Source organism: Aythya marila (assembly GCF_965140915.1).
Source record: "Aythya marila genome assembly, chromosome: 2".
NCBI lineage: Eukaryota > Metazoa > Chordata > Aves > Anseriformes > Anatidae > Aythya > Aythya marila.
Genome location: NC_139043.1, coordinates 47,058,310 through 47,082,794, shown reverse-complemented (window position 1 = coordinate 47,082,794; position 24,485 = coordinate 47,058,310). Strand labels below are relative to the sequence as shown.

Below are 24,485 nucleotides of genomic sequence, written 5' to 3'. Positions count from 1 at the left end.
GTATAACATTTAAATGAAATATTGTGGCAATAAACATATCTTCTTCTTTTGTGCAAAAGTATTTCAAAAACCTTTGTTCTTGTTCTAGGATAAAAATAGGTGCTCAAGTCAGCAGGATATGGAGTCAACATTGAAAGAGCTCATTTACACTGAATCTGATCTTATCGTGACACCAATCATTGACAATCCAAAGGTATGGCAAAATGAAATATAAGATTCAGGAACTTGTGGGTGAGGTTATTTTTGTAGATAAATCTGTAATCAGGGTGAAACTCCTTTCCTGTATTTTATAACTCTTGCTCTAAAGCAGTTCCACCTCGTCATCTGGAAAGCTCTCATGCAAGTTTTTGGCATTCTTTTGTAACCCTATTGTATTGCTAGTTTGGAGGACAGAATTATTTTGGGATTGAATAGTAATATTCATGGTTTACAAGAAATGGAATCTACTAAATGCTGTGTTCAGTGCTTTTGTAGATTTGTTTTCTGATAACTTGCTTTCTTATTCTTACTTAAATGAACACAAGGCTCATTGTGTTTTGGTGTGCTAAAAACAAAGCTGTCCATGAAGCCATCTAGTTTAGAAGTATAACATCTAAATAACTTCTGTTACTCTGTAAGGTTATGAAGGTCATGTTAATATTTCTAATATGCATGAACTTTTCTAGAAAAGAAGACTTAAAGTTGTAAGAAATATCCATCCAATTTCTGTCTTACGGATTGTAACTTGAAAACTGTTTGTGATGAGTCTCTTGAGTGGAGACTGACGCTTGTTTGACAGCAAAGGGAAAGCCAAAAAAGAATTAGTTCTGCACTGCAATCGCAGTGTAACGTGCACCTGTAGGTCCCTGTGCAGTATTGGTAGAAGGAATGATAGGTTAGAGACTCTTGTCCTACATCTATTATTTTGGTAACTTGACTCAGTAAGTGGGAGATGCAGGACTGTAACACTTTTCATTGGAAGTGATTAGCTCGGTAGAAAATTCTTATAGCCGCTGTTTTAGTATAACTGTGTTTTTGTTTGTTTTAATGGAATTCTTAACACACTCAATTTCTTGTATAGCTGGACAGAAAAACTACCCAATAATACTGTGTTTGGGTTGGGTGGCCGCCAATGGAGAATTTCAAAGGTAATTAAACATTTGAATGTTTAATTACCTCTGTGAATTCACAGTCCTTTCTCAGGACTTAGACACGAAGCCTTAACCCTTCACTGCTTCTCTTCTGACTACAGTTGTAAGAGATGAGACTTGGGGGGAAGTGTACATGCAGACTAATTTCTTTACTGTGGAATCCTAGGTTCAGAATTAATGCAAAGTATCCCTCTAAATTCCATGGGCATGTAATCAGAGTCACTGCAGACTTTGCAATCTTCACATTAATGGATGACACTGACACCTGGTAATGCTGAAGAGTTTGCAATTTAATCTCCTGTAAATGGATTGACTAGATGCTGGCAGAAATGTAAAAGCTGAAATATCAGCTTATGTTGTAAAATTTCCCTGTGTTCTGCTAATCTGTGGAACTGAAAACCTTCTTTTATTTTTCTTTCTTTCTTAAACTTTTTGTGAGCTTTCAGCTGTGTATCAGACTGGATCCTTTATATAGCTTTGAGTATTCGTCTGTGTAGAAGAAAGGTAAAAATGTAAACTTAAAATCAATGTTTTTGTATTTCTGTTAAATAAAACCAAGTATTTAAATGGAAATGCTAACAATTGTACTCAAAACATGGAGTTAAATCTCATATATCTGCTTGAAAGAAATGCATAGTGGGAAATAATGGAAAACAGCTCAGTAATGAGCAGTGATTTGTACAGCCATCCTTTATCTTTGTTTCACATTCATGTTTCCATGTTCAATTGCTGAAAGACTTCTAGAAATGCATTAAAACTAATTGTGATGTGTGTGTTTTGCTTTTACAGATAATGAAGCAAGTGCCAGTTAGATTTGACTTGAAAACTTTATCTATACCAGCTTATTCAGGTATGGCTCTGCTGAGGTTAAGACTTCTATGTTCTGCACATGATGATGTAACTATCCTAAGACTAGCCTCCCTTTGTAGATTATAAGTTCTCATGGGGAGAACTCAGTTGTTTTTTTTTAAAGCTAAAGTTGCAAATGTTATCTTTTTAGCTAGAACAAAAACGAGTAGAATTTTCAAGTGGTAATAGTTACATATACCCTTTCTTTTTCTTTTGCACTTTTCAATTACAAGCTGATGCTCAAAAGATTTAAAATAAGACAGCCAACAATGTGTTTTATTTTTTTTAGCATGGGAAACACAGATTTTTTCCTTTTAATATTTTTTGTAAAAAAAAAAAAAAAAAAAAAAAAAAAGATTTTAATTGAGATATTCAGCCAAATGGACTAAAATTTGATGAAGTTAAAGAAGCAAATGAAAACAGGATGTTAAAATGTGCAGTGTTGATAAGCTATAATACTTGGCAGTCCCACATATAATTGTGAAACGTTCCCAGTGGATAGCATAGATTTGTGGGTGTTTTTGTTTGTTTTTGTAGTGTTTTTAACCTCTAGCAAGTCTGTTATTTCTGAAAACAAAAGGCTGCACGTTGTCATGACCGTACCATTTCTTTCTTTGGAATGTTTCCTCTTGTCTATTTAAGGAAGTACTGTTAGGGTGTAGTGTGCTTGAAAGGGGACATCAGGCAAGTACTTGTAGAATTCAGGTAGCACCTCTTCCTATATGTCAAAGTTCCCCCTTTTCTTTCTATACAGTATGTATTTCGGAGAGTTAATTTGTTGTTTGATAGTTACAAATTTGTTGAAGAAATTTGATAGTTACTACACTTAAGAGTGCAGTAAAAGAAAAAATCTTGAATTTGGCTAATGTCCTAGGCAAAAATGATCAGACTCAGGAATCTGAGGAGATGGTATTTTATTTAATTTTACATTTAAATACCTACAATATCAGTCCAATATCAGTCTGATATTCTGATGTTTGTCTGCTATTGTGGAAAGAAAAAAAGAAGTAAATACCTGAAATTCAAACTGCTTTTCACCTTCACTGATGTAAATTTTAATTGTCTTTATTAGTCAGTGTGCTACTTAAGTGTAAGACAGGTTTAAAATATAGCCATGCTCTTTTCTGTTTTGGAGTCAGATAAGTTGGTAGTAAAAAGTTAGCCAAAACTGAGGGGATATATGATTACTAAAATGGACTGAAGTTAGCCCTTGAAAAAGATAAGGAAGTCTTTGGAAAATTCTCAATTCCCATACAATGATTGCTGTGCTGAACTACAACATTTATGCTAATGTTCCTAGTGGCTGTTTACTTGTGTTCCTCTTCAAGTTATCAATGTTCTGATACTCTTACAGCTTAACTAGATAGATATCTATCTGTCTGTATCTAGATAGATATCTATCTGTATAATATTTATTTAAAAATATATTTAAAAAATCAAGTTTGTTGCAATTGATTCTTTGGTGATTTTTCTGACTTTGATTAGTTTTTACCTCAATATTGCTGTAATGAAACTGCACTTAGTTTTTAAGAATTAGTAATGATTAAGGTCAAAAACACTGGTCCTATATTTAGAAAAAAGTAGAATGTTTACTTAAAGACCAGTGACTTGGGAGGGTTGCACTTTCAAAAATGTCTCAAGGTTTTTAATATCTTTTTATGCTTTGTATGTATTATTTCTTTTTTGATTTCTACAATCTTTATCTACTTGTTTCTTATGGTTAGCTGAGAAGTTATCGTCTATGAAAGACGTGGACTGGAATGACTTCTTGCAACAAGCATCTTCATTGCTTGATTCCACTGAGAAAAATGCAGGAGCAGCACGTTCTAAACTGAATTTACTCTATTACCTGTGTACTGTGGCTGTCCACAAGGAAGTTGCAAGTCGGCTAGTTAACTCTCAGCTGGTAAAAGCGCTGAAGGAATCAACATGGTTTACATGCTTGCCGTTGTAGCAAAAATCAGCTTCATTTAGTAATATTTCAAGAAACTATTGGTGTAATGACAAACAATATGACCAATTAAGTACAAAACAATGAAAAAATTATTGAATTCCATGTAAGTTTTCCTAAAGGAGAACTGTTGGAAATTGCTGTATTCCATTGTCGTTGTACAATTCTTATTTATTATTATTACAATAATTCAATAACTGAAATGCTAATTAACAGAACATTTAAGAAATGAGGATATAATTATCTAGTTATTTTTTAAGTGGCTGTTTGTCAAATCAATCTATTTTTTAGCATTTCCCAACTACTGCTGTCCATTCTCACAAAATTAAATTAAATTAAATTTCCTAAATACTTGCTGGTTAATACTGTATGATAATCTGTATTTGTAGATGAAAGCATCATTTTTTCCTCTGCATAGTTGTATGCACAAAGAAAAAATATTTTTCTCAAACTTATACATTTAGCAATTAAAAAAAAATATATAGAGAGAGAAAAAAAATATTCTTTTACTCTCAGCATTTTTATTGGTAATTGATGTGTTTGGACAATATCTATAGTCTTTATCTATAATATTTTTTGAAAATGCTATCCAAATAAATTTTTAAATAGTTACTAGTATTTTGAGTTTTTTTTAAACATCAGGTTCTGTCAGATCACTGAAAATCATTAATGTTTATCTTCTTCTTTAAACGATAGTTTCCAGTGTTAATACAGCAGCTGCGTGCAGCCGCCAACTGGGATATGTAAGTAATGATTATTTTAAATAATTTTTTTTCAAATATGGGATTGTCAGTGATTCTTTAGGAGTTTTTTGGTTTTTCGAACTGCTTGACTGTCAGTGTGTATATAATATTGAAGTCTTTCAGTATTGAGTTAACATGCTGCTCTTTTGCCAGACTTACTATATTAAATGTCTAAAATTTTTTCTAAAAGTTATATAACTTGGTTTATTCAGTGATTTTAAGCAACAATATTTGATAAACTAAGCCATACTGTAATAGTAGTAAAATACCTGTAAGGATAGGTTTTTAAAATGTTTGTCAGAAATATTTGAAGGTGATAGTGCCCTCTGCTGCTTGTTTAGTAAATGTTAATACTACTACATTTTTTTCTTTAATGAAACACATAAAACTGATTTGCTGATACCTACTTTTTTTTGTTTGTTTGTTTTGTTTTGTCAGTCATGCTAAAAAGTTTAAAATGATCTCTTGGGGGTTTCCTCTATTTTAAGAAAACTGAATGGGAGCATGACTTACTACTAAGGCTGTAACAAATAAAGAATCTCAATTTTTCACTGCTGAAGGAAAAAAACATATATTTTTGCATGAATTTGATAAATGAATCTGAAATACTAAAATAATTTGGCATAAAAATTGAAATAAAAATAACTTTTGAGCTGTAAGTAGCACTTCAAATATTTCCTTTCCTTAGTAATCTGTAAAATATAAGCAGCAAGATGATTGTTTTGTGGTATTTTTGAAGTAGTTTTTCTTCATCTACAAAAAATGTATTTCATATACAGACGTGCTAAAGTTGCTCGGGTGATTGCTTTACTGGCATTACACACATCTGAACTCAGAGAAAATGTACCTGTTTCTGAGGTAACTTTCCATTTATTTTTTTTTAACACAGTTAATAAGTTTAACATTGTTAATGACTGTCAGTTTTTCACAGCTTTATTTTTCCCCTTATATGAAAATGGAAATATAATTAAATATGTTAACTTCTGCGTTTATTCTATGTAGTTATTGCAATCTTTACTAAACTGTGTCAGAACCACCCAAAAAGATAAAGCTCTAGCCTATATTTCTCTTCAGAAAAATCAAGTAGTCACTGTCATACTTTTGTATGGGTGTAAGAACAAAAAAAGTTGACTTATTTGGTTATCCTGAAATATAATTATTATAATAATACAATTGCTTCTTAGAAATCTTTTTTCCTTTTACAAAAATTTATTGAGGTGGAATTTGTTTGAGATTTCTCACAATTCTTGAAGAATGTGCACAATTGAAGAAGCAAGTAACTTTCTTTGGAGAAGAAAAATATTTTGAATTGTTTGTTCGTTTTTCATTCTGTGCAACTGATTTGATTTAAACAGAAATTAAAATGATCTTACCATCCTTTTTTGTGTGTGATACATACACATATTTCATAAACTTAATAGTATTTGCTGTTCAATATCTGTTTAAAGTGTGAGGTTGACATCGTTTCTACTTCATGAGGTATAGCTGGTATTTGAATGTGAGGAAACACAACTGCTAAACTCACTTTGCAAATATGCTAACACCCTTTGCAAATACAGAATAGAATAATTCAACTGGAAGAGACATGTGAAGATCGTGTCCAACTGCCTGACCACTTCAGGGCCAACCAAGAGTTAAAGCATGTTACTGAGGGCATTGTCTAAATGCCTCTTCAACACTGGCAGGCTTTAGGCATTAATCACTTTTCCAGCAAGCCTGTTCCAGCATTTGACCACCCTCATGGTAGAGACATTTTTCCTCAGGTTCATTCTGAACCTCCCCTGGTGCTGCTTTGTGCTGTTCCCTCATGTGCTCTCATTAGCGACCAGGGAGCAGAGACCGGCATCAGCTTCTGTGCTTCTCCTCCTCAAGGAGTTAGAGAGCAGTGAGGTCATGTGTCTTAATATTGTGCAGATCTGGCACATAGGAAAATGTTACTGGATAATAGTTAGCTGAATTGCCAAAAAAAAAAAAAAAAAAAAAAAAAAAGGATCTTTCTGCTGTTGTGGGCCTCTCTGTTTTTTTCCTTGAACGAATAGTGCACCTTGTCATTTCATTATCTAGAATGATTATGGCCATCTTGCAATGTTGAATATCATTTAAATTCTGTAGTGAAAGCTGCTCTCAAAACATAATTTCTATTATTTTTTTTTTGGGGGGGGGAGAGAGGGATGTCTTTTATAAAGTTACAAAGTGGGGAAAGCCAGGAAAGGATGGCTAACTTTTAAAATTCCGGTAAAAAAACAAACAAACAAAAGTGAGCTGACTGGCAGTCACAGTTTCCACCATAGACAGTATTCTGTGATTCTATATGTTGTTTGTGCTCAACACTGTATATTCTAGTCTGCTTTGACAATGTAAAAGCAATAGACTAATGCTGCTTTACATTGAACTGTAATATGGTTTTATTCAAAATATTTCAAGTTTTGTGTTTTTCATATTAACATAAAATCATTCACAGAATTAATTTAGCATTTTTTAGGAATATACATGTACTTCAAAAAGCAAGTTAAATCTGAGACCAGTGACCCACTTAAACTGAAGGACTAGAAAAGAAAATTCTCATTATCATTCTTCTATGAATTAAAATCAATTTTCATATGCATTAATTAGGAAAATTATGGTTTTTAAAATTAACAAAACTGAATTTTAATACAGTTCAAACAGCATCTGCTCTGCTTGCTGTAGTGAATTATTTGCAGTTTTTTTCATAATAATATGTTTTAATTTAAAAAAAAAATTAGAATGCTTACCATATTAGTATGAGGAAAATAATTATCAAAAAAATTAATTCCAATGTTTTCATGTCTTTAGTATAATGTTTGTAACTTCTGATCTCTACAGTCGTGATTCCTGCTTCTCTTCCCTTCCAAGTAACAGAATTGCTAGTTTGAACATTCCTGTAGATTGTCAGCTATTGCATGCTTTTAAAAAAGTTGGAATTATTTATAATTTTCTATCTTCTGTTTTAAAAAAAAAAACACATTTTAAACAGCATTATGTACTGTATTAACAAATAATGCCATAATTTATCCTCTTATATGAACCAGCTGATAGTCTAGCTGAAGTTTCTTGATGGCTGCTGTGATTTAGGAAATGTCAAAACCAAGCTGTAGCTAGTCAGAACATAATGTGAAATGACTGCATGATCCTGTTCTTAGGAAGTCTGTAACATACAACCCCAGAACTGTAAGTCCTAAATAAATCTGTTTTTTATGGTCTTACTTAAAATAAAAATAAAATAAAATAAAATAAAATAAATAAATAGTCCCTTACAGACAAGTGAAGAATGGCACTACTGCCTCAATCCAAAGGGCTCTCTAATTTGACATCTCTACAGAGGCAAATGTGGGAAACCTGGAGAAGCACAGAGTAATGCAAGCATGCATTCCTATTTCTCCAACACTTGTTCTTCACCTCCCGTGATAGGCATCTCTGGGATTTTTCTGAAGCAGGTATTCGAATTTGTCTTGTAATCTTCTGAACCCTCTTAAATGTTTTATCATCCATAACATCCTTTGGGAAGAAACTGCACAGCTAAACTATATGCTGGGTGAAGCAGTCAGTCCCTTTGTTTGGACCTGCCCTTGATAGGCTCATTCTGAGGCCTGTCAGTTCTTATGTTGCACAAGAAGCACATGCATTTCACGTTCATCTTCTCTGCACCAGTTATAGTGGGGTGTTCAAGGTATCTTTATCTTTTTCTTTTTTGTCATCTCTCTTCCAGACAGGTTCTAATTTTGTTAGTTGTTCCTCATGTCAAAACTCTTAAAATTTTATTCATCCTTCTTGCCTTCTTATGTTCTCTTCCAGATCCCAGTTTCATCTCCTTAAGATCAAGAACCTTATTAGGAGGACTGCATCCTCCTAATAAAATACATACATAAGTGATTTGAATGGTAGTTGGTTTTCTATTTATTTCCTGTTTTGTTCTCAGTAACTTCTAATATGGTCTGCTTTTTGGCTACTGTTGGGCAGATTTGGTCTCTTTGTGGAACTCCCTCCTACACCTTCACGATTGTCTTCCCAAGTATGAAAAGTTAGAACTCATGAAAATGCAAGACTGGAATTACTTTTACCATGTACTCTGTGCTGCATACAATAAATTTTCTTTCCTACTTATATTGCTCCATCATCACAGAGCTATGTTGTTCCAACAGACTTTGCAGTTCTGTCACCCCATTATTTACTCATCCATTTTTCTGTGATTTCTTTGCTATTTGTAAATGTAGCATGGGACCTACAAGAGACTCAAACAGGACAGCACTGCTGGCTATTTCATGTTAAAATTTGGTTCTTTATTTCTACCCTTAGTTTCCTGTCTTTTACCCAGTTATACATTTACTTAAGGACATTTTATCTACCTTTGAAGCTTATACTGCACCATTAATTATTTTTGTTGTTTAAATGGTTTGTTAAATAATAGCAACATCGAGTCCTGAAAAAGCAGAAAAACTTTAGGAAAGAAAGAAACCTCATCCTCATTTCACATGCTATAATAAATGTTCATTTGCTGCAAACCAAAAGTTTTTGGTTTATTGCCCTTTGAAGAATTAATGGCTTTCCCTTTCTTTAAGGTCATCTGTGAAAAACATTTTTCCGATATGTAACCACCAGAGGTCACTAAAACACAAAATTAAAATACAAGTAAACGCTCTTTAATACTACATCCTCTGCTGGACCAGACTACAAAAAGATATAATACTGGAACTATGTACATCTTGATTCTGCTGATCTATTCTGAATCTCCCAATATATTCTAATGTAAATTCACTTGCAGTTAGTCTGTTTCCAATTAATTGTTTTCTAGAACAATACAATTGATTAGAAAAAGACTGATGGTAGAATGCAGTAGGGAAATTAAACTCTTGCATATTTTTCTTTGAATAAGAATCTTTCACTGAAGGCAAAAACATACTGTGTGTAATTTCCTCTATCTGACAGTTGCAATAAAAATTGGAGTAGTTGTTGATGTTGTATAGGTCAATTACTTGCTGACTTACCAATGGCTATGTTTTATTATCTTCATGGAATCGCCCTTTACAAATCAGAAGCATAATTTCCTCTTATTTATTCCTAGTTATCGTAGGAAAACAGCTGAAGTTTTATCTTTGTAGTTAGGATTTGAAACTGGTTCTTACAGAACTAAGTGCTAATGCTTGGAAAGAAAAATCTGCTTATTCTTGATTTTAGAGAAAAATTCCTTCCACGCTCGGGTTTGCTTCCATCTATGTTTAATTTGTCCTTTTTATTAAAAGTAGCTATTGTTCCTTCCTCTCTGTGACTATTTCTACTAGAGGTACAGCTACTCTCATGTGAAATTTCAGACTTTGCCTTTCATTTTAGTAGGAGATCATAAATCAACTTCATAGAATGCCCTCATGTCAGGGAGCAACGTCCTTCTCTATCTGGTACAGGACCAGAAAGAGGTGCTTTCTGCCCCTCCTTTTCAAGGCAAAAATCTAGTCATTTTCCATACCTCTTTTAAATCGTCTGATTGTAAATACCAGTTGCACATTGTGACCTAGGCAGCTGTGTCCATTTTCCTACAGACCTGATTCCTCTGCTCTGCTGAGAGTTCAGAGGGCTCAGAGATCCTGCCACAGTTTTTGTACTTGCAAGTTTCTTCACAAAAACGTTGGTTTATAGAATTCCTTGGGCAGATTAACCAACTTAATACCCCATGGAGAATGACAGAATGTCTCAGTAACACTGAGCTTAGAGTGCCCTTCCTTTGTCAAAGCAATGGAATCTCCTAATTTGTCCTCATCCAAAGTGAAACCACATATAATTTGAGCCTTTTTGTTTATGATTTTTGAAGTACAATTTGCTGGTTGTTTTCTACAACTTTCATATCACAGCTGCGTTCAGTTTTTATGGATCCTTTCTCTAGGTAGTCTGGTTGCTCCATGTGTAGAGTTTGTTCTCATTAAAATTCCTACAGAATGCCAACTTTAAGGCATGCTTCTGGCTGATCCCATTGATTACTCCTGTTTCTAGCCCTATATACAACTACTTATATTGTAAGGCAATCCAAATAAAAGTATTCACTTGACCATTTATTCTCAACCTATTTAGTTTTGATGTTTTTATTGTAAAATGATTTTTTAATCTACTCACAAATGCTCGTGATTTCAGTATACTTGTCTTTTTCCTTCAATGGCACTTTGCTTGATTTACACTGATAACATGTATGTAAAAATACTAATTAAAAATAATAATCTTTGGATAGTAGGCATAAGCTAATCAGAAGCTGTATAGGAGGCATATGTGCATAAAAGTACTTATATACTTGCACACACAAATGTCTGCTGTGCTATAAAATGATTGTTGAAAATTAAGGAAGACAAGTAAAAGATAAACACTTCTGAGGTAAATTAGCTTCTGCTGGCAAAAACTCATAGAGTATGTGAGAAGTTCTTCCAAGTTGAAAAGACAGAATATATAAATATAATTAATGTTAATGACAATTAGTCTGTCTTCTGTCTTACAATGGAATTCTGGATTGATGGAGAAAATATTAAGACCTTTTTGTCAGTTCCAGGTAGAGAACTGAAAAACATTGCTAATTGCAAGATTAAATTACTTTTTGCAATTTTCTCAGACTAATTGCCTGACCAAAGCAAAATTTGTACCCTTGTAAAAGTCATTTTATTGAGATTGTTTTCATAGAGCCCTTTAATTTTTCTCTTTTTTTTTTTTTTCCAAAAGATAAAATAGCACATTTTGCCATTAAAATGACATCAGTAGTGCTGCTGATACACCTCTTTGCAATACTCTTCAATTTAATGTGTTCTTATAGCAAAAAATCTCTTTGCTTCTACAAGTCTGTAATTTTGGGGATAATAAAGAGCTATGCCCCTCGGATCCTTTTCTTCAGTCAATAAATATATACATCTCCAGAAGGTAAGAAGGTATTTGGTAGACTTGTCTGTTTTCTTTTCAATATTTCATTCAGGATTCTAAGCATAACTTATATTCCTCCTACATCGGTGTTATGAAACACCAAATCAGTATTCTCCTTCAGCTGCTTCTATCATAAATACAACTGTGACCTTGATTATTGAATGTGTCTGGGGGAAGCTTATTAAACAGAGAATTAAGGGGTAACATACATTAGGGGGAAAACCAGCCCCAAAATTCACAGCCCCGTGAAGACTTTTGGAAGTCATAGGGGATCCAGACACTATTTTGCAGTTGAGGGAAAACAGCTTCCCATTAAACATTTTAAGACTTAGTTCTGCTACCCAGCCTTCCAGTATGTATGTCTGAAAGTCACACACTATTGTGCAGTGGAGAGAGGATGTGTCTTTCTCTACATTCTTACACCTCTAAAACAAGACCATGTTTTGGGCTCTTCATGTTATATCTGAATACTGTAAATGTTGAGCTTTGGGCTATTTGGGTTTTGCATTTCTTTGTTTTGCAGAGATTGGCTTTTTTTGTGTGTCAGGAATAGGCATTTCAAAAAAGTCTGAACTAATGAATCACTACTCTCAGTTGATATCCTAAGGTGAATAATCAATAGGGAGCTGACAACAATCTGAAGGAGCTTTTCTTTTTAAATCATGCTCATTTTAACTTGGATCTGTCCTGTCACCCGGACTGCTACACAAATGTTTGTGCCAGCACAATGGAGGAAATAGCACTCAACCTTGCTCTATTGATGGTGGCACTCATAACAGGGACTTGAAGTGGCTGAAATTATGGTATGTGGCTCAGAATTAGTATCTGTGTGCAGTAAATAAGAACGTGGCATGGATGGCTGAAATGTGTATCCTCCTTTTTTTTTTTTGAATGCTGCCCACCCACAAAGGTATTGTGTAAATACTGTCAACATAGTCAATGTTGACAAACGTAGTCAAAATTCCACAGGCAGTAAATCTTTGTGTGTTCCTTTCTCTTTCATTTGTTCACTTATCCACCATTCAGTTCATTTACTAGGACTAGATGGAGAAATTAACTCATTCTCTTAAAAAAATAAAAAAGTTAGTGTAGTTAGACATATTCAAAACCAAGTGGATTTATATGTACACCCTACTTCTGAAATTTTAGAACACTAAACATATCTATTTTTTCAGGAAAAAATGAGCTGAATTAAAACATGTTGTGTTCTTCTTACCTTTTGGAGTACCAAGATAATTTGTTTCATACTCAGGCAATCAGGTATGATCATGTATCAGTTAAAGGTATGAAAGCATCAGACTCTTGAGTATTTTGAGGTAAATACTTACGTAATACTGGACGTGGCTTTCTATTTCTAATTATAATTTCTAAGTATTTTATAATTGCTGTTTTCTGTTCGTTTATTTGTAATATATATCTCGTGGGATTTCTGTTGGGTATTACAGGGTTTGTGGCTCAGGGTCTGGTTTTGTCCAAATCCATCCTGCCATCCCCTCTATTTCATCAGCCTGGGTTTTAAGGTAGAAGGGGGACATCCCCACCATCAGCATTTACTGGAATACTATGTTCAGTTCTAGTTAACTTCTACAGAGCCTTTATGAAATAGCTTAAAGATAATTTTTGAGGAGAAATGAGACTAAATAAAAAAAACCAACATCCTCTCTTTGAGAGTACTGAAGTTTTAGATTCTTTACTAAAAGTGTCTGAATTATTCTTAAATGATGAGTATTATAGGGAATATATGTTGGAATGTTTTTCTTATCTTGTAGTTTAAGAATAAAACCACTTCATGAAGTTGAAAAGGGGCAAAGTTTCCTTGTGTAATGTGGCAATTAGGGCAAGTTTCATTGTGTAATGTGATCAGATATCTCCTCTCAAGCAGTTACTATGCAATGATACGAAGAAGCTTCTTTCCACAGGAAACTGAGAAAGCTGGCAAGCTGGCAAATTTCAGGGAAGTGTTGACATGGATAATAGGCGTATCAAAATAACAAATGCTAGCAAAACATTTTTGTAAGGCTCTGAAAACACATTTCAGATTTGATGTCAGCACAAGGAAATTGATTGTTCAGGCTCACCTCAAGTTTCTTGTACTTTTTGTTTTAAAGTATCTAGAGCCGATCACTCACAAAACCAAAACACAATCTCAAAACAGTTGACAGCTGGTCAACTTAACATCGTTGTGTTTTGGTTGACAAAGATTTGTCTTGTGAAATCATGAATTCTTTCCATATATGTTTGTAGCTGGAACTAATTTACATTTAGTAATTTGTATAAGTTTTCTATGTTGGCTATCTCAGAAGTAAACTTACTTGTATGAAGGAAGTAAAACACTAAAATTTACTTCCACCTTGGAGTGGAAAAATAATTACCTTCAGTCTTCTGCATGTACATGTATGCTATAAAACTGATAGGCAATTCACATGTAAGGTCTCCATATTTGAGTTGCTTATGAACAGAATAACACATCTGACATCAGAAACACTGCAAAAAGATTCTTCATGATTGCTTTTAATGATGGAAGCGTTTCATGTCTCATCAGACGTCTTGTAAGACTATTTTCAGTATATGTGCTGAGTATATTCCTGCAATCACAGATTTTTGTTGATTCTAACCATTTGATATCTTTGTCAATCTTTGTAATATTTTTGCAACACAAGCTGTGAGATTTCTGTTTAAACCACAGTGTGACTTTTCTGACTTTGTTGTTGTTGTTGTTCTGGTTCCCTTCCTGCTGTATTTTTCTGTAAAGTAGAAAATGTTTCTTGTTTCAGTTGATGAGCTTTTATTTTTTTCCATATTACCTAGTCATTTGCTCTCTTAGCTTACTATTTGCATATTGCTGCAGTTAACTGCATTTTTGTGAGATAATTGGGTTTCTTTAATGACTTTTTAACACTATATATAGTATTTGAAGCTTAAGATCTCAGATTGTTAGCATGAAACAATCATATGGTTTAAAATGTAGCTGTTCAAAATGTTTACTCTATGACATTCTGTACTTTTTTTTCTTTCATTTTGTCCACTGTAAATACATACATACATACATAAATACATACAGCAAGGAATACAATTTTAAATCCTACTTAGTTGAAATATTTTACAGTTGTATTTAAAAGTAACATTTGCACTGTTTTTCGCTACAAAATAATTACTTTCTAAGTAATAATGTACAAGTTATACTTTTAACTAGAATTCTCTAGTATGAAAATAAGTTGTCATGTTTCTAAGCTGGTTATTCATCTGTCCTAGATTATTCCCAGTTAGCTTTTACTGGTGAGTGACTCCGGTTGAAGGGAGTTTACCTCCATGGCACCTGTAGAATCAGTAATTGATTTTAATGTTAATGGAAATTATGCATACTGAGGACTAAACTTGCCTCAAAATATTGAGATGCATATATATATATATATATATTTTTTTTCATATTTCAGAGCAGGAAATATGCAAAGAATTTTCTACTGTGCAAGATCTACCGAGAAATAGAGCTTGACCCAATAGTTATTGTTAAAGTAAGATGAGCACATTTGTTAGGCTTTTAACTCAATGTCGACACTATCATCATTATTTCTATTTTCCCTTCAATTCAGCTGCATACAAAACTTCAAAATAATTATGTGTTTTAACTTTTCTACTCCTAAATTTACCTGTTTCTTTTTTTTGCCTGAGTGCAGGGGTTATTCTTAAGAAAGTGTAAGAGAAGAAAGTAATGCTTCATGGATTAGTTCGTGCAAAGCATCCTTTTTGAGGGCTGCAAAGAATAAAACCTAGAAGCTTCTTTGATTTGGAAAGCAGCTGAAGGATTCTTGAATAGGATTTACCTTTTTGTCTTGATCCTTTAGTGATGAGCAGTTTTAGGTTAACTTACTTCCAGAGGAAAATAATGATTATGTGAAATGTACCATGTATCTGACAGCTGCCTTTATTATGTACACACCATGCAGTGGGAAGCTGAGTTTTTCATGACTGTTGAACTATGTAGGCTTTTGCTGAACTAGTTTCAGTTTGTCCCTCCTCTGGCATCACTTTCATGAAGTTTTAGAATACATATTTGTGTCCTGTTCCGTATATGCATGGAATAATTTTGCCTTTATTGGTTATATTTGGGGAATCTATAAAAAAATCACTGAATATTTTTTGTTTACCTTTTCAGCTCTGTCCATATATACACAAAGCAAGAAAAATAGAATGCACACTTTAATTTCTCAAAAGAGAAAGTAAATTCAAATTTTGTACAGCCTGTTTAAGCTAAATTGCTATTATTTTCACAAAAGCATAAGGGTGGTTATCCTACAGCATTAAAGATGACAAGATTCAGCCTGTCAGCTCTCCTAAATGAATGTGATGTTAACAAATAAAACGTCAGACACTTCACCAGTAAGTTGCCTTTGGGAATACACCTTTAGTTGTCTTTGTAACCTGTACTCTTGAGAGTACTCAGAGATGGTTCAAAGAGAAATAAATTCCAAAAACTCTAGAGCCTTTTGAACACTTACTGCAGTCCCTCTTCTGTATTTAAAATCAGACAGCTAAATCTATATGTAGAAAATACATTAGGGATACCTGAACAATTCTTACAGCTGCAAGCAGATCTGTCAGCTGAAGGAGCCAGCTTTCTCACGAATGTCTGTCTTTCAGCTGGCTGACTTTAAAATTAATTACATAAAGGCTACCATTTAGCATCTTCCCTTCTTCCTTTATTAACTCTCAGGAAGTTTAAGCAGAAACTCCTTGGTTTAGGAGGATGTTTTTCTGATACTTAATAGTCTCTGACCTTTTTTATGCTTAGTGTGTTAAAAATATTTTCATATATATTTTCTGATTAAAAAGAAATGAGTTAGTACTACAGCCCTTCTTTTACTTCTATATTGCTATTATGTTTTGAAAAGTTTTGCAAAGAATATGTCTAAGAAGTTTTTTACTCTTGGTATGTTTGATAAAAGTTTCATAAGAGGTTTCAGGGAAAGAGGCAATGCCTTTACTGTTTTTTGTTAGAAAAATGGACTAAAGGGATTGTCTAAATGCTTCTTTTTCTTTTTATGCTCCATCTTTTGGGACTTAACACCACATATTTTGTCCAAAGTTTTCATGAATACAACACAGCAAAATATGAGTATGGAGTTTTGTATGGTTGTATATTATGGGGCAGAAAGAGCTGAATTTGTTGGTGTGTTTTAGATTTAAATTAGATGTGTTCTTTCGCTAGTATTTCTGTCACTGTGCAGGGAATTTGTCCTTGCTTGTGGCATCAATTTTTGTTAAATTTGTGTGGCATATTGTAGGTGAATTTTGCAGAATAGAAAATAAGGTAAATTTCAGATGACTAGGTTGAAAATAGGAAGTTTCTTTGATTTCTTAGAGGAAAGTTTTGTCAAAACAGTTTTTCTAACTAGCTAAAATATTTCAGATATATTAAGGAAGCGGTACACAGCAAAGATCGTATGTATTACAAAAAGACATCCCCAGCAGAACTTTTTTTTTTTTTTAAATAGTTCTGTTTACATTGTGTGATATTTTATTTTTTTTCTCTGCACCCCAGTTCCTTTTTTCCTTTTATAAGTAGGTGGATATGTCACATACATTGGAGATGTGTATGGGACATGAAAGGCTAGGTGAGCTAGGTGGTTCTGTGATTAAAATAACTAAGCCAGAATAAATTTTTTTTCTTTGGAATTGAAATATTTTTGGTTCTTACATTGTTATAATATCAGTAGAACAATCAAATATATACAGAAAATGAATTATGAAATTAGCATTCCTACTGTGAGCAAGAGACCACACTGAAAAATTTTTCATGCATAACCTTCTTGACATGAAACAAACAACTTTTCCTATTAATTCTGGAAAACACATCTGTGAGATTGTTATCTATTTCCTGGCATAATTTGGATGCTATTTGCATAATGTTTACAAAGTTATGTCATACAATATTGGAGTTCTGTGTTGTGTTCCTATTAGTTCATGTTTATTAAAGCTTGACATAGCTGAGAATTGAGTTTTAATATTTCTGATACAGTTCATTTCTTTCTGAATTAACCAACTCAATAATTTGCTTATTGAAATCATGCAACTAAATATGTAGCTTGAAGAATGAACCTAAAAAGATCCTTGAGTCTTGAGTTTGCAAATTAATGAAATAGTAGACTAGTTATAGGAGAAAAAAATCCATCCTCTTCCTCTACAGCACATGCTTGTTTGATTGGCACAATTAGGCTAGAACAAATTTTTGTGACAGTAATTGCAGACTGATGGTAGCTTGAAAGCCTAATAGTTTCATGTTTCCTGCTGCTTTCTGATTACAGCACTAAAAGATGTTCAAACCAGCCTCAGTGTTATGCAAGATCAGTTGTATATTTGTTGTCATCCTAACTTTTCCTCTGAATATCAGCCCTTTCAGTTATAATCTGGAAAAAATGTTTTATTAGTCTGAAGCACATCTTAAAAGTAAAGAAATCTGTAGAGAAGAGAAATTTCTAACCAGATGGTGTTGGGTCTGGTTGTCACCTTCACAGAGTAGAATGAAGGGTTTTTTGAAATAATCAGTAAAATGAAGTTATTTCAAAGACAATTTATGGCAAATATTCAGTGTCTGTAGATTTTTAAAAAGATATTTAAAATTCTATTCAGAATAAATCAATCTACACACCCCTACATGGATATTTTATTAATGGTCATTGGGCCTTCAAGAGTGTCATCAGCATGGCTTCTAAATCAAGTTGATAACAGGCACGCTGCCATGCTGTCCAGAAGCAACAGATGATGACCTAGAGTAATTTCATGTAGAGTTAATGAAAACGATAAAACTCATTCCCACCTTTTATAAATATTGTGTTTCTGGAATGGTAGAAACCTGCAGAGAAATACAGGGAAACAAAACGGAAGAGAAAACAAAGAAAAAAAAAAAAACAGTTTCGTCTTTGGATGCTCCTGACAAAACTTGTTCTGTGAAGACTGATTTCTAGAGCTTCAGCTGACATCCTTGGGATGTAAATCAGCTCGAGCTGAGTGCCATTGACAGCAGTTTTGAAGGCAGAAATCCTTTTAAATTTAAGGACCCTTCACTTCTTGGGCATCTTGCACTTGAGCAATTCTTTTCATTCTTGGCCTTGGCAAGAAGGAACACAGGACCTTCCTTCTGTTTGCAGCAAACATCTTTACCCGATACTTCTTGTCATTAAAAATCTTCAAACTTAAAGGGTGGTGGAAAATGGATGTATTCATGAACATCTGAAACTGAGGTGCATCTGTGAAGACAAGGAGAAGAAATAGCCTTTTCTCCCTAAACAAAGCAAATACCCAAAGCCAGTATGCAGGTGTTTTTCTTTTTTTCTTTTTTTTTTCTTTTCCATTTTGTGTGTGTGTGTGTGTGGATGCATTTTTGGTTTGCTGGTAAATGTAGCATTTATAAGTTAGTTCCTACTGCTTGTATCTCTTTGGGATCTTGGGTTAGTACCAAAGCATATTCATGGAGCTAATAAGGACATCTGGTTAGCTACTCTGCTGGCCTGCTAAGACCTCTGCTTACAGCAGTTATCTAAAAGTTGAAAAGGTGAGAGTTTTCATGATGAATTAATTTTGTGTTGTATTTCACCTGGAAAAATGTTACACGTATTGCTCCCTAGAGGTGTTATACTACTGCATAAATTGTGCAATGTGTTGTATATTTGCTTCTGTTTTTTCTGTATTCTGAAAAGTATTAATACTATGCTCATAGTCTGAGTCAGACTTGACTTTGATCTCCCATGTTCCATGACCTAATTTATTGTACAGAACACAAAATTCGCAGAAACAGACTATTTCGCTTACTCAGACTCTTTCTTCTTGTATCTGCACTCTGTAGAAAAATCTGATGAGAATATCTGTTTCTGTCCTGTCACTCTACTCTTCAGTCAAGCCATTTGTTTATTTCAGTATATTGTTTAACCAGCTTTCCCTGAACTGTAGTTGTCACGGGTATGTTTGGATCCAACCCCTGTGTAAGTACAGTTATCAATAATACAATATGTATTAACATATGTATTAACTACAGAGGAAGATAGGGAAAATATTTGAAACATCCAGAGAGCACTGTGTTTGTTTGTTTGTTTTTTGTGTTTTTTTTTTTTTTTCTTTTTCCCTTTATGTGCCATTTTAAAGACGAGTACGTGGTGTAATTCTTTTCTGGTTAATGGCAATGCAGCTGTGGTGTAGTGTCTCAGCCTGCTGAGACTGTTGTTCTCCACAGAAAGTGAGATTGTGGTGGCATCAGTTGCATGTGTTACATGTGTGTTCACTCAAAAGAAATTGAACTGAGAAGTAATTTCCATTATGCATCAGGCATAGACAGTTTTTATCTCTGTAAGGGTTTGCAGAATTACAGATGTTTTAATCCTCACTAATGCTTGCTGACATTCATATTAACAGATTAAAAACTTAAAATTATTGTAAATCTGTACATTACCTTAACATTTAAGTGGCATAAAATACCTCCTCTTTTTGAATATGTTGTAATTCTCACTTCTGGACTGTTAAAACTGCAGAGAAACTTCCAGAAGTAGCTTGAAATGGGCTGAGAATCTGTTAATGTATCAACTCCACATACTATTGTTGTAAATGAAGGTAATGACTGTCTATCCAGATATGAATCTTTCTTTCTTCTCTTATTATAACTATACTACATCCATCCAGCTTGACAGCTGATGTACGAGGTCTAAGTAATGTATTAAATTTAAGACACTTTTAGCAGATGCTGTAGAGCTTGCAGTGCATTACTACTTACATCATTGAAAGGGAAAATGTGTGCAGGTTGAAAGGAAAAAATGTGCTCTAGCTGGCAATGAGACCTTTTGTCAGACTATGCGATTAATATAAATTTGACTTCTGTTGTGTGCTTTTCCAGCTAATAAACCTTATTTACCTAAAATTCATACTAATCTTTAACCTCGTATCAAAGTCTTTGAGCAGTTTTATTGTTAATATTTTATTAAAATATTTATTTTCATATATTTTTCCTAGTGAAAGGATGAATATTTTAAATCTGGTGCAAATCAATATTGTCAGGACTAGAAGTAATCTGTGCACATAACAGAGAAGGAAACAGTTTGCCTTCCTCCTTTTAGGATATTTTATATATGTTAAAATATATTTATATTGTGTAATTACAGCAATAATACATAATTTTATTTTACACAAATATATGATTGTCCTTATAACACAGATGATGAATCTTGACCACCTGTTTCATAGCCTCTGTTGCAGAGGACATGCAAAGAGCTTAAGTTTGGTTAACAGCACCAGCTTTCTGCTTAGTATGTGACATGTTCTGTGAGCTCCTATTTCCTGCACTTGGATAATATTTGATGTACTCAACTGTGTTCAGTGAACAGGGGGTAATCATTGGGCAAATGTTAGACTCTGTGGTACTTAAAGAAAAAGAGACTACTATGTGACTACAGTAAATATATGCTTGTATTTGCAAGCCGATCAGCATTTACTTTAAGAATATAGAGTATCCTCCATAATCTGTCCTTCTGTAATAGTACCCCCATACAATTCTGTTCATCTTTAAATTCTAGTAATTTAACTGTGCGTTTCTTGTTATGAATCTGTTTACAGTTACTAGAATTACCCACTAGTGGATGCATTTATTATAGCATGTGAAGATAATCAGTATCAAAACTCATGCAGTTAGTTCTTTTTTTTTTCTTTTTAACAAAGATTGAACAGTTTTGCAAAAATCAGCCATGGATCTCATAGCTCAGATTTCTTCATACAGATCTTCTCTCTTGTTCAATAAACCATTTTTAAATGAAAATTTCAATTCATTACACTGACTAGCTTTTTTTTTTTCATTTTTTTTCCTAGTGCATGGAAGTAAATAACTTTAAATTTTGTTAATTCAGTTTCACAGCTCTTTCATTCAAGTATGAAATAAGAAAACAGTGGGAACTGAAATATCATGACTTCCTCTTATTGCTTTTGAATAAAAATAATAGTCTGCTAGTCCTAAAATTTTGAGGGAGAGCAAAGAAGAAACAGCAATTTCTGTTTGCCAACATCAAATACTGTTCCTTGGTTTCATCTCAATTTTAAATCTTAAATTCTTAATTTTAATGAACAACCAGAAAGAGAGCAGATAAACCTAGTATATTTAATGTAAATGACATTCTTCTAAAACTTAACTGAATAGTAAGGTAGAAAAATAGAATTAAGTGAAAGTGTGTAAAGGAACAGCTTGATAAATGCAAAGCTTAGTTTTTTTTTTTTTTTTGATTTAATAAAACATAAGATTCTGAAAATTTTAGGCTTGCATACATAAGTGTATTTAGTACGTCATTGCATTAACTATTCATTGGGAAAATAAAACTTACAGGTGAAAAACAAGATCAGTGTTAAATTGGATTTCTGCTGGCTGACACGCATCATTAAAACTGATAATTTTGAACAGCCTGCCTTGATTCTCTATAAGAGGTGTACAATTTGAGTTGCATTTTCTTCATCGGGTCTTGCATGTGAACAAACAAACAATCTTAACTTGGGTATCATGGTGCTTTAATGTCCCTAGCTAGCCTGCTGGGTCTGCTGTCTGCAACTCGTTATCAAACAGCTAATCAATTCTGTGTTGTCAAAACACTATTTCAGGGGTGTTAACTGAATATGGGTAATGCATGTTAATAAAACAGTGCTCAAGTACTTCAGTGGTATTGATTCGACAGTAAAAATAGTTCTCAATATATATATATTTCATCACAAAAGCAAAAATAATTCTGTATAGGTATAGAAAGCGAATGTAATAAAAGAGAAAATGCTATCATTACCTCTTCACCATTTACTAAAAAATTGCAATTGAACCAACTTGACTACTACTTTATCCAGCTGATATATTAGAAGCTCTAAAACCTACCGATAGATTTATTTCTTTACTTAAATATGAAAGTTGAGTTCTCTCTGGAATGGCAGGTTACTTGAAGTTCCTGAATAATGTCTGAAGAAGTGTTCTGAAAGTTAAAGCAGTTAATGAGCATAGCATTACATAAAAAGGGGAGAAGGTCAAAGTTTGTTTAGTAGATCTTCTTGTTTTAATTAATTTAAGCCTACATTTCCAGTTCTTATATGATTTCTCTGTACGAAGATTGAGGTTATGTTATGAAGCTATTAAGGTCAGAAGGGTAAGAGAAATTAAAGAATGTTGAGGATAAAAGCTCTTCAGAGCTCTGAGGAACAAAATGTGTTGTACTGACAAATACATTTGTAAATTTTATTTTTTTTAAAAAAAAAGGTACATTTAATAACTTCTAAAAATGGAAATGATTATTTTCTGTGATTAAGCACTGAATGCCTGATTTATTTATTTATTTATTTATTTAATTTATTTTTTACTGTCTGCTTCACTGATTCCTGAAATGCTTTTGAGAATTTACGATGTTACTTTCAGGGAACATTGTCTTGCAAAGTTTGCTAACTTGAGACTAGTTTTCACAGGTTATTTTCTTTGAGCATTTGAGAAATTTCTGTGTGTGTGTGTGTGTGTGTGTTTTTAGAGCCTCTTTCTATATAGATGCAAATGACAGTAAGGTTGGAGACTGTAATCCAGCCTTTACCTGCTGGATATTATGCCTTTTATAAACATGAATTGCATATAATATTAACAAAGGATATAGGAGACAAGATATTTGTTTGTCAAGCAACTATGCATTTCTGAATTTTTCCTTTTTAAAGAAATAAACATTAGATATTGCAAAGAATGCAGTTATAAATCCAGAAATGTTCGCAAGTGGTCTTTATCAAAGATCTCTGGAAGATGATGCCTTGCAATAAATATGAAGTTACTTATGAGTTGCTCATAAGTATTAAGGCACTATCTTTCATCAGCATATCCTGAACTAAAAGTTAGCGATTATAAGTTGATTTTCTGGTGTTTCAAGATTCTACACACTCAAGAGAGTTAAACTTAGATCCTCCACAGGAGAAAGGAGCCTTCCCTGAAAGGCATGTAATCAGAACTGAAAACTACATGTTTTTATTCATGTCTTTTTGTGGGATTAATTTGACACCAGAGTGTAAGAATGACTGTCAGATTCTTAACTTAGATGCTGTGCAAAGTCTGAGAAAATCTTGGGAAACAGACTGTACAAAGTAAGTGAATTTTAAGTGTCACTGTTTAGACCCCTTGGGCCTGGGTTGAAGTGCTGCTGGTTTGTATTTGAACAGAACCACAAATGTTGAGTTTCCTGAAACGAGGGGTAGAGGTATGCGTTGTGTGCGCTCTGTGTACAGCTAGTACTTGCTCAGTTGGAACAAATCCCGGAATTACAGAATGGTTGAGTTTGGAAGAAACCACTGCCCAGCTGCTTGCCCAGGTCCATGTCCAAGTGGCTTTCCCTCCAAAGAGGGAGGCTCCACAACCTCTCTGGGCAACCTGATAATAAAAAATAAAGATCATTGCCAAGGGTTAAATGAAATAGTATGGGCAATATTACTGCTTGTTTAACATACATAAAAATAGCTTCATATCTCACATACATCATGTAAACTGTTGGAAACCATTGACTTCAGAGACTGTATCTGTTTACACAGCTTGTTTGCTCTAATCTCTTTAAGTACTGTTAAAGTGTTTGAACTAAATCCTTTCTGAGAATGAAAGGAAATATTTAAGGGACATAGTAGGTACGTTAAGTCTGTATTCACTGAAGTATCTTCTATTCCTGCCCTTGCAAGGCAAGGGAGACGAGGACAACATGTAGATAGTTCCATCTTTCTTAAATTAAAGAAACGACTGGCTGCTCTACTATTATATGCTTGCTACATAGTGGAGTGTATTTGGAGACATAACTGTATCCCAGCCAGCACATAGCATGCTTTTCAATTTAACATGTGGTAGCTAGATGGTCTCTTGCTTTATTGACTGATTCCAGCATCAAACGTTAG

General features: G+C 33.5%; 1 protein-coding gene across 5 annotated transcripts in view; it reads left to right on the top strand.

Annotated features, from left to right (window-relative positions):
• ULK4 (unc-51 like kinase 4) overlaps positions 1-24,485 on the top strand; it is a 232,449-nt gene that overhangs the window by 17,808 nt on the left and 190,156 nt on the right. For all 5 annotated transcript variants that reach the window (XM_082752887.1, XM_082752885.1, XM_082752886.1 and 2 more), the window contains exons 13-17: positions 89-193; positions 1,920-1,980; positions 3,704-3,885; positions 4,627-4,673; positions 5,453-5,531. In XM_082752887.1, the coding sequence (XP_082609013.1) occupies positions 89-193; positions 1,920-1,980; positions 3,704-3,885; positions 4,627-4,673; positions 5,453-5,531 (474 nt within the window). The remainder of the gene's footprint in view (positions 1-88; positions 194-1,919; positions 1,981-3,703; positions 3,886-4,626; positions 4,674-5,452; positions 5,532-24,485) is intronic.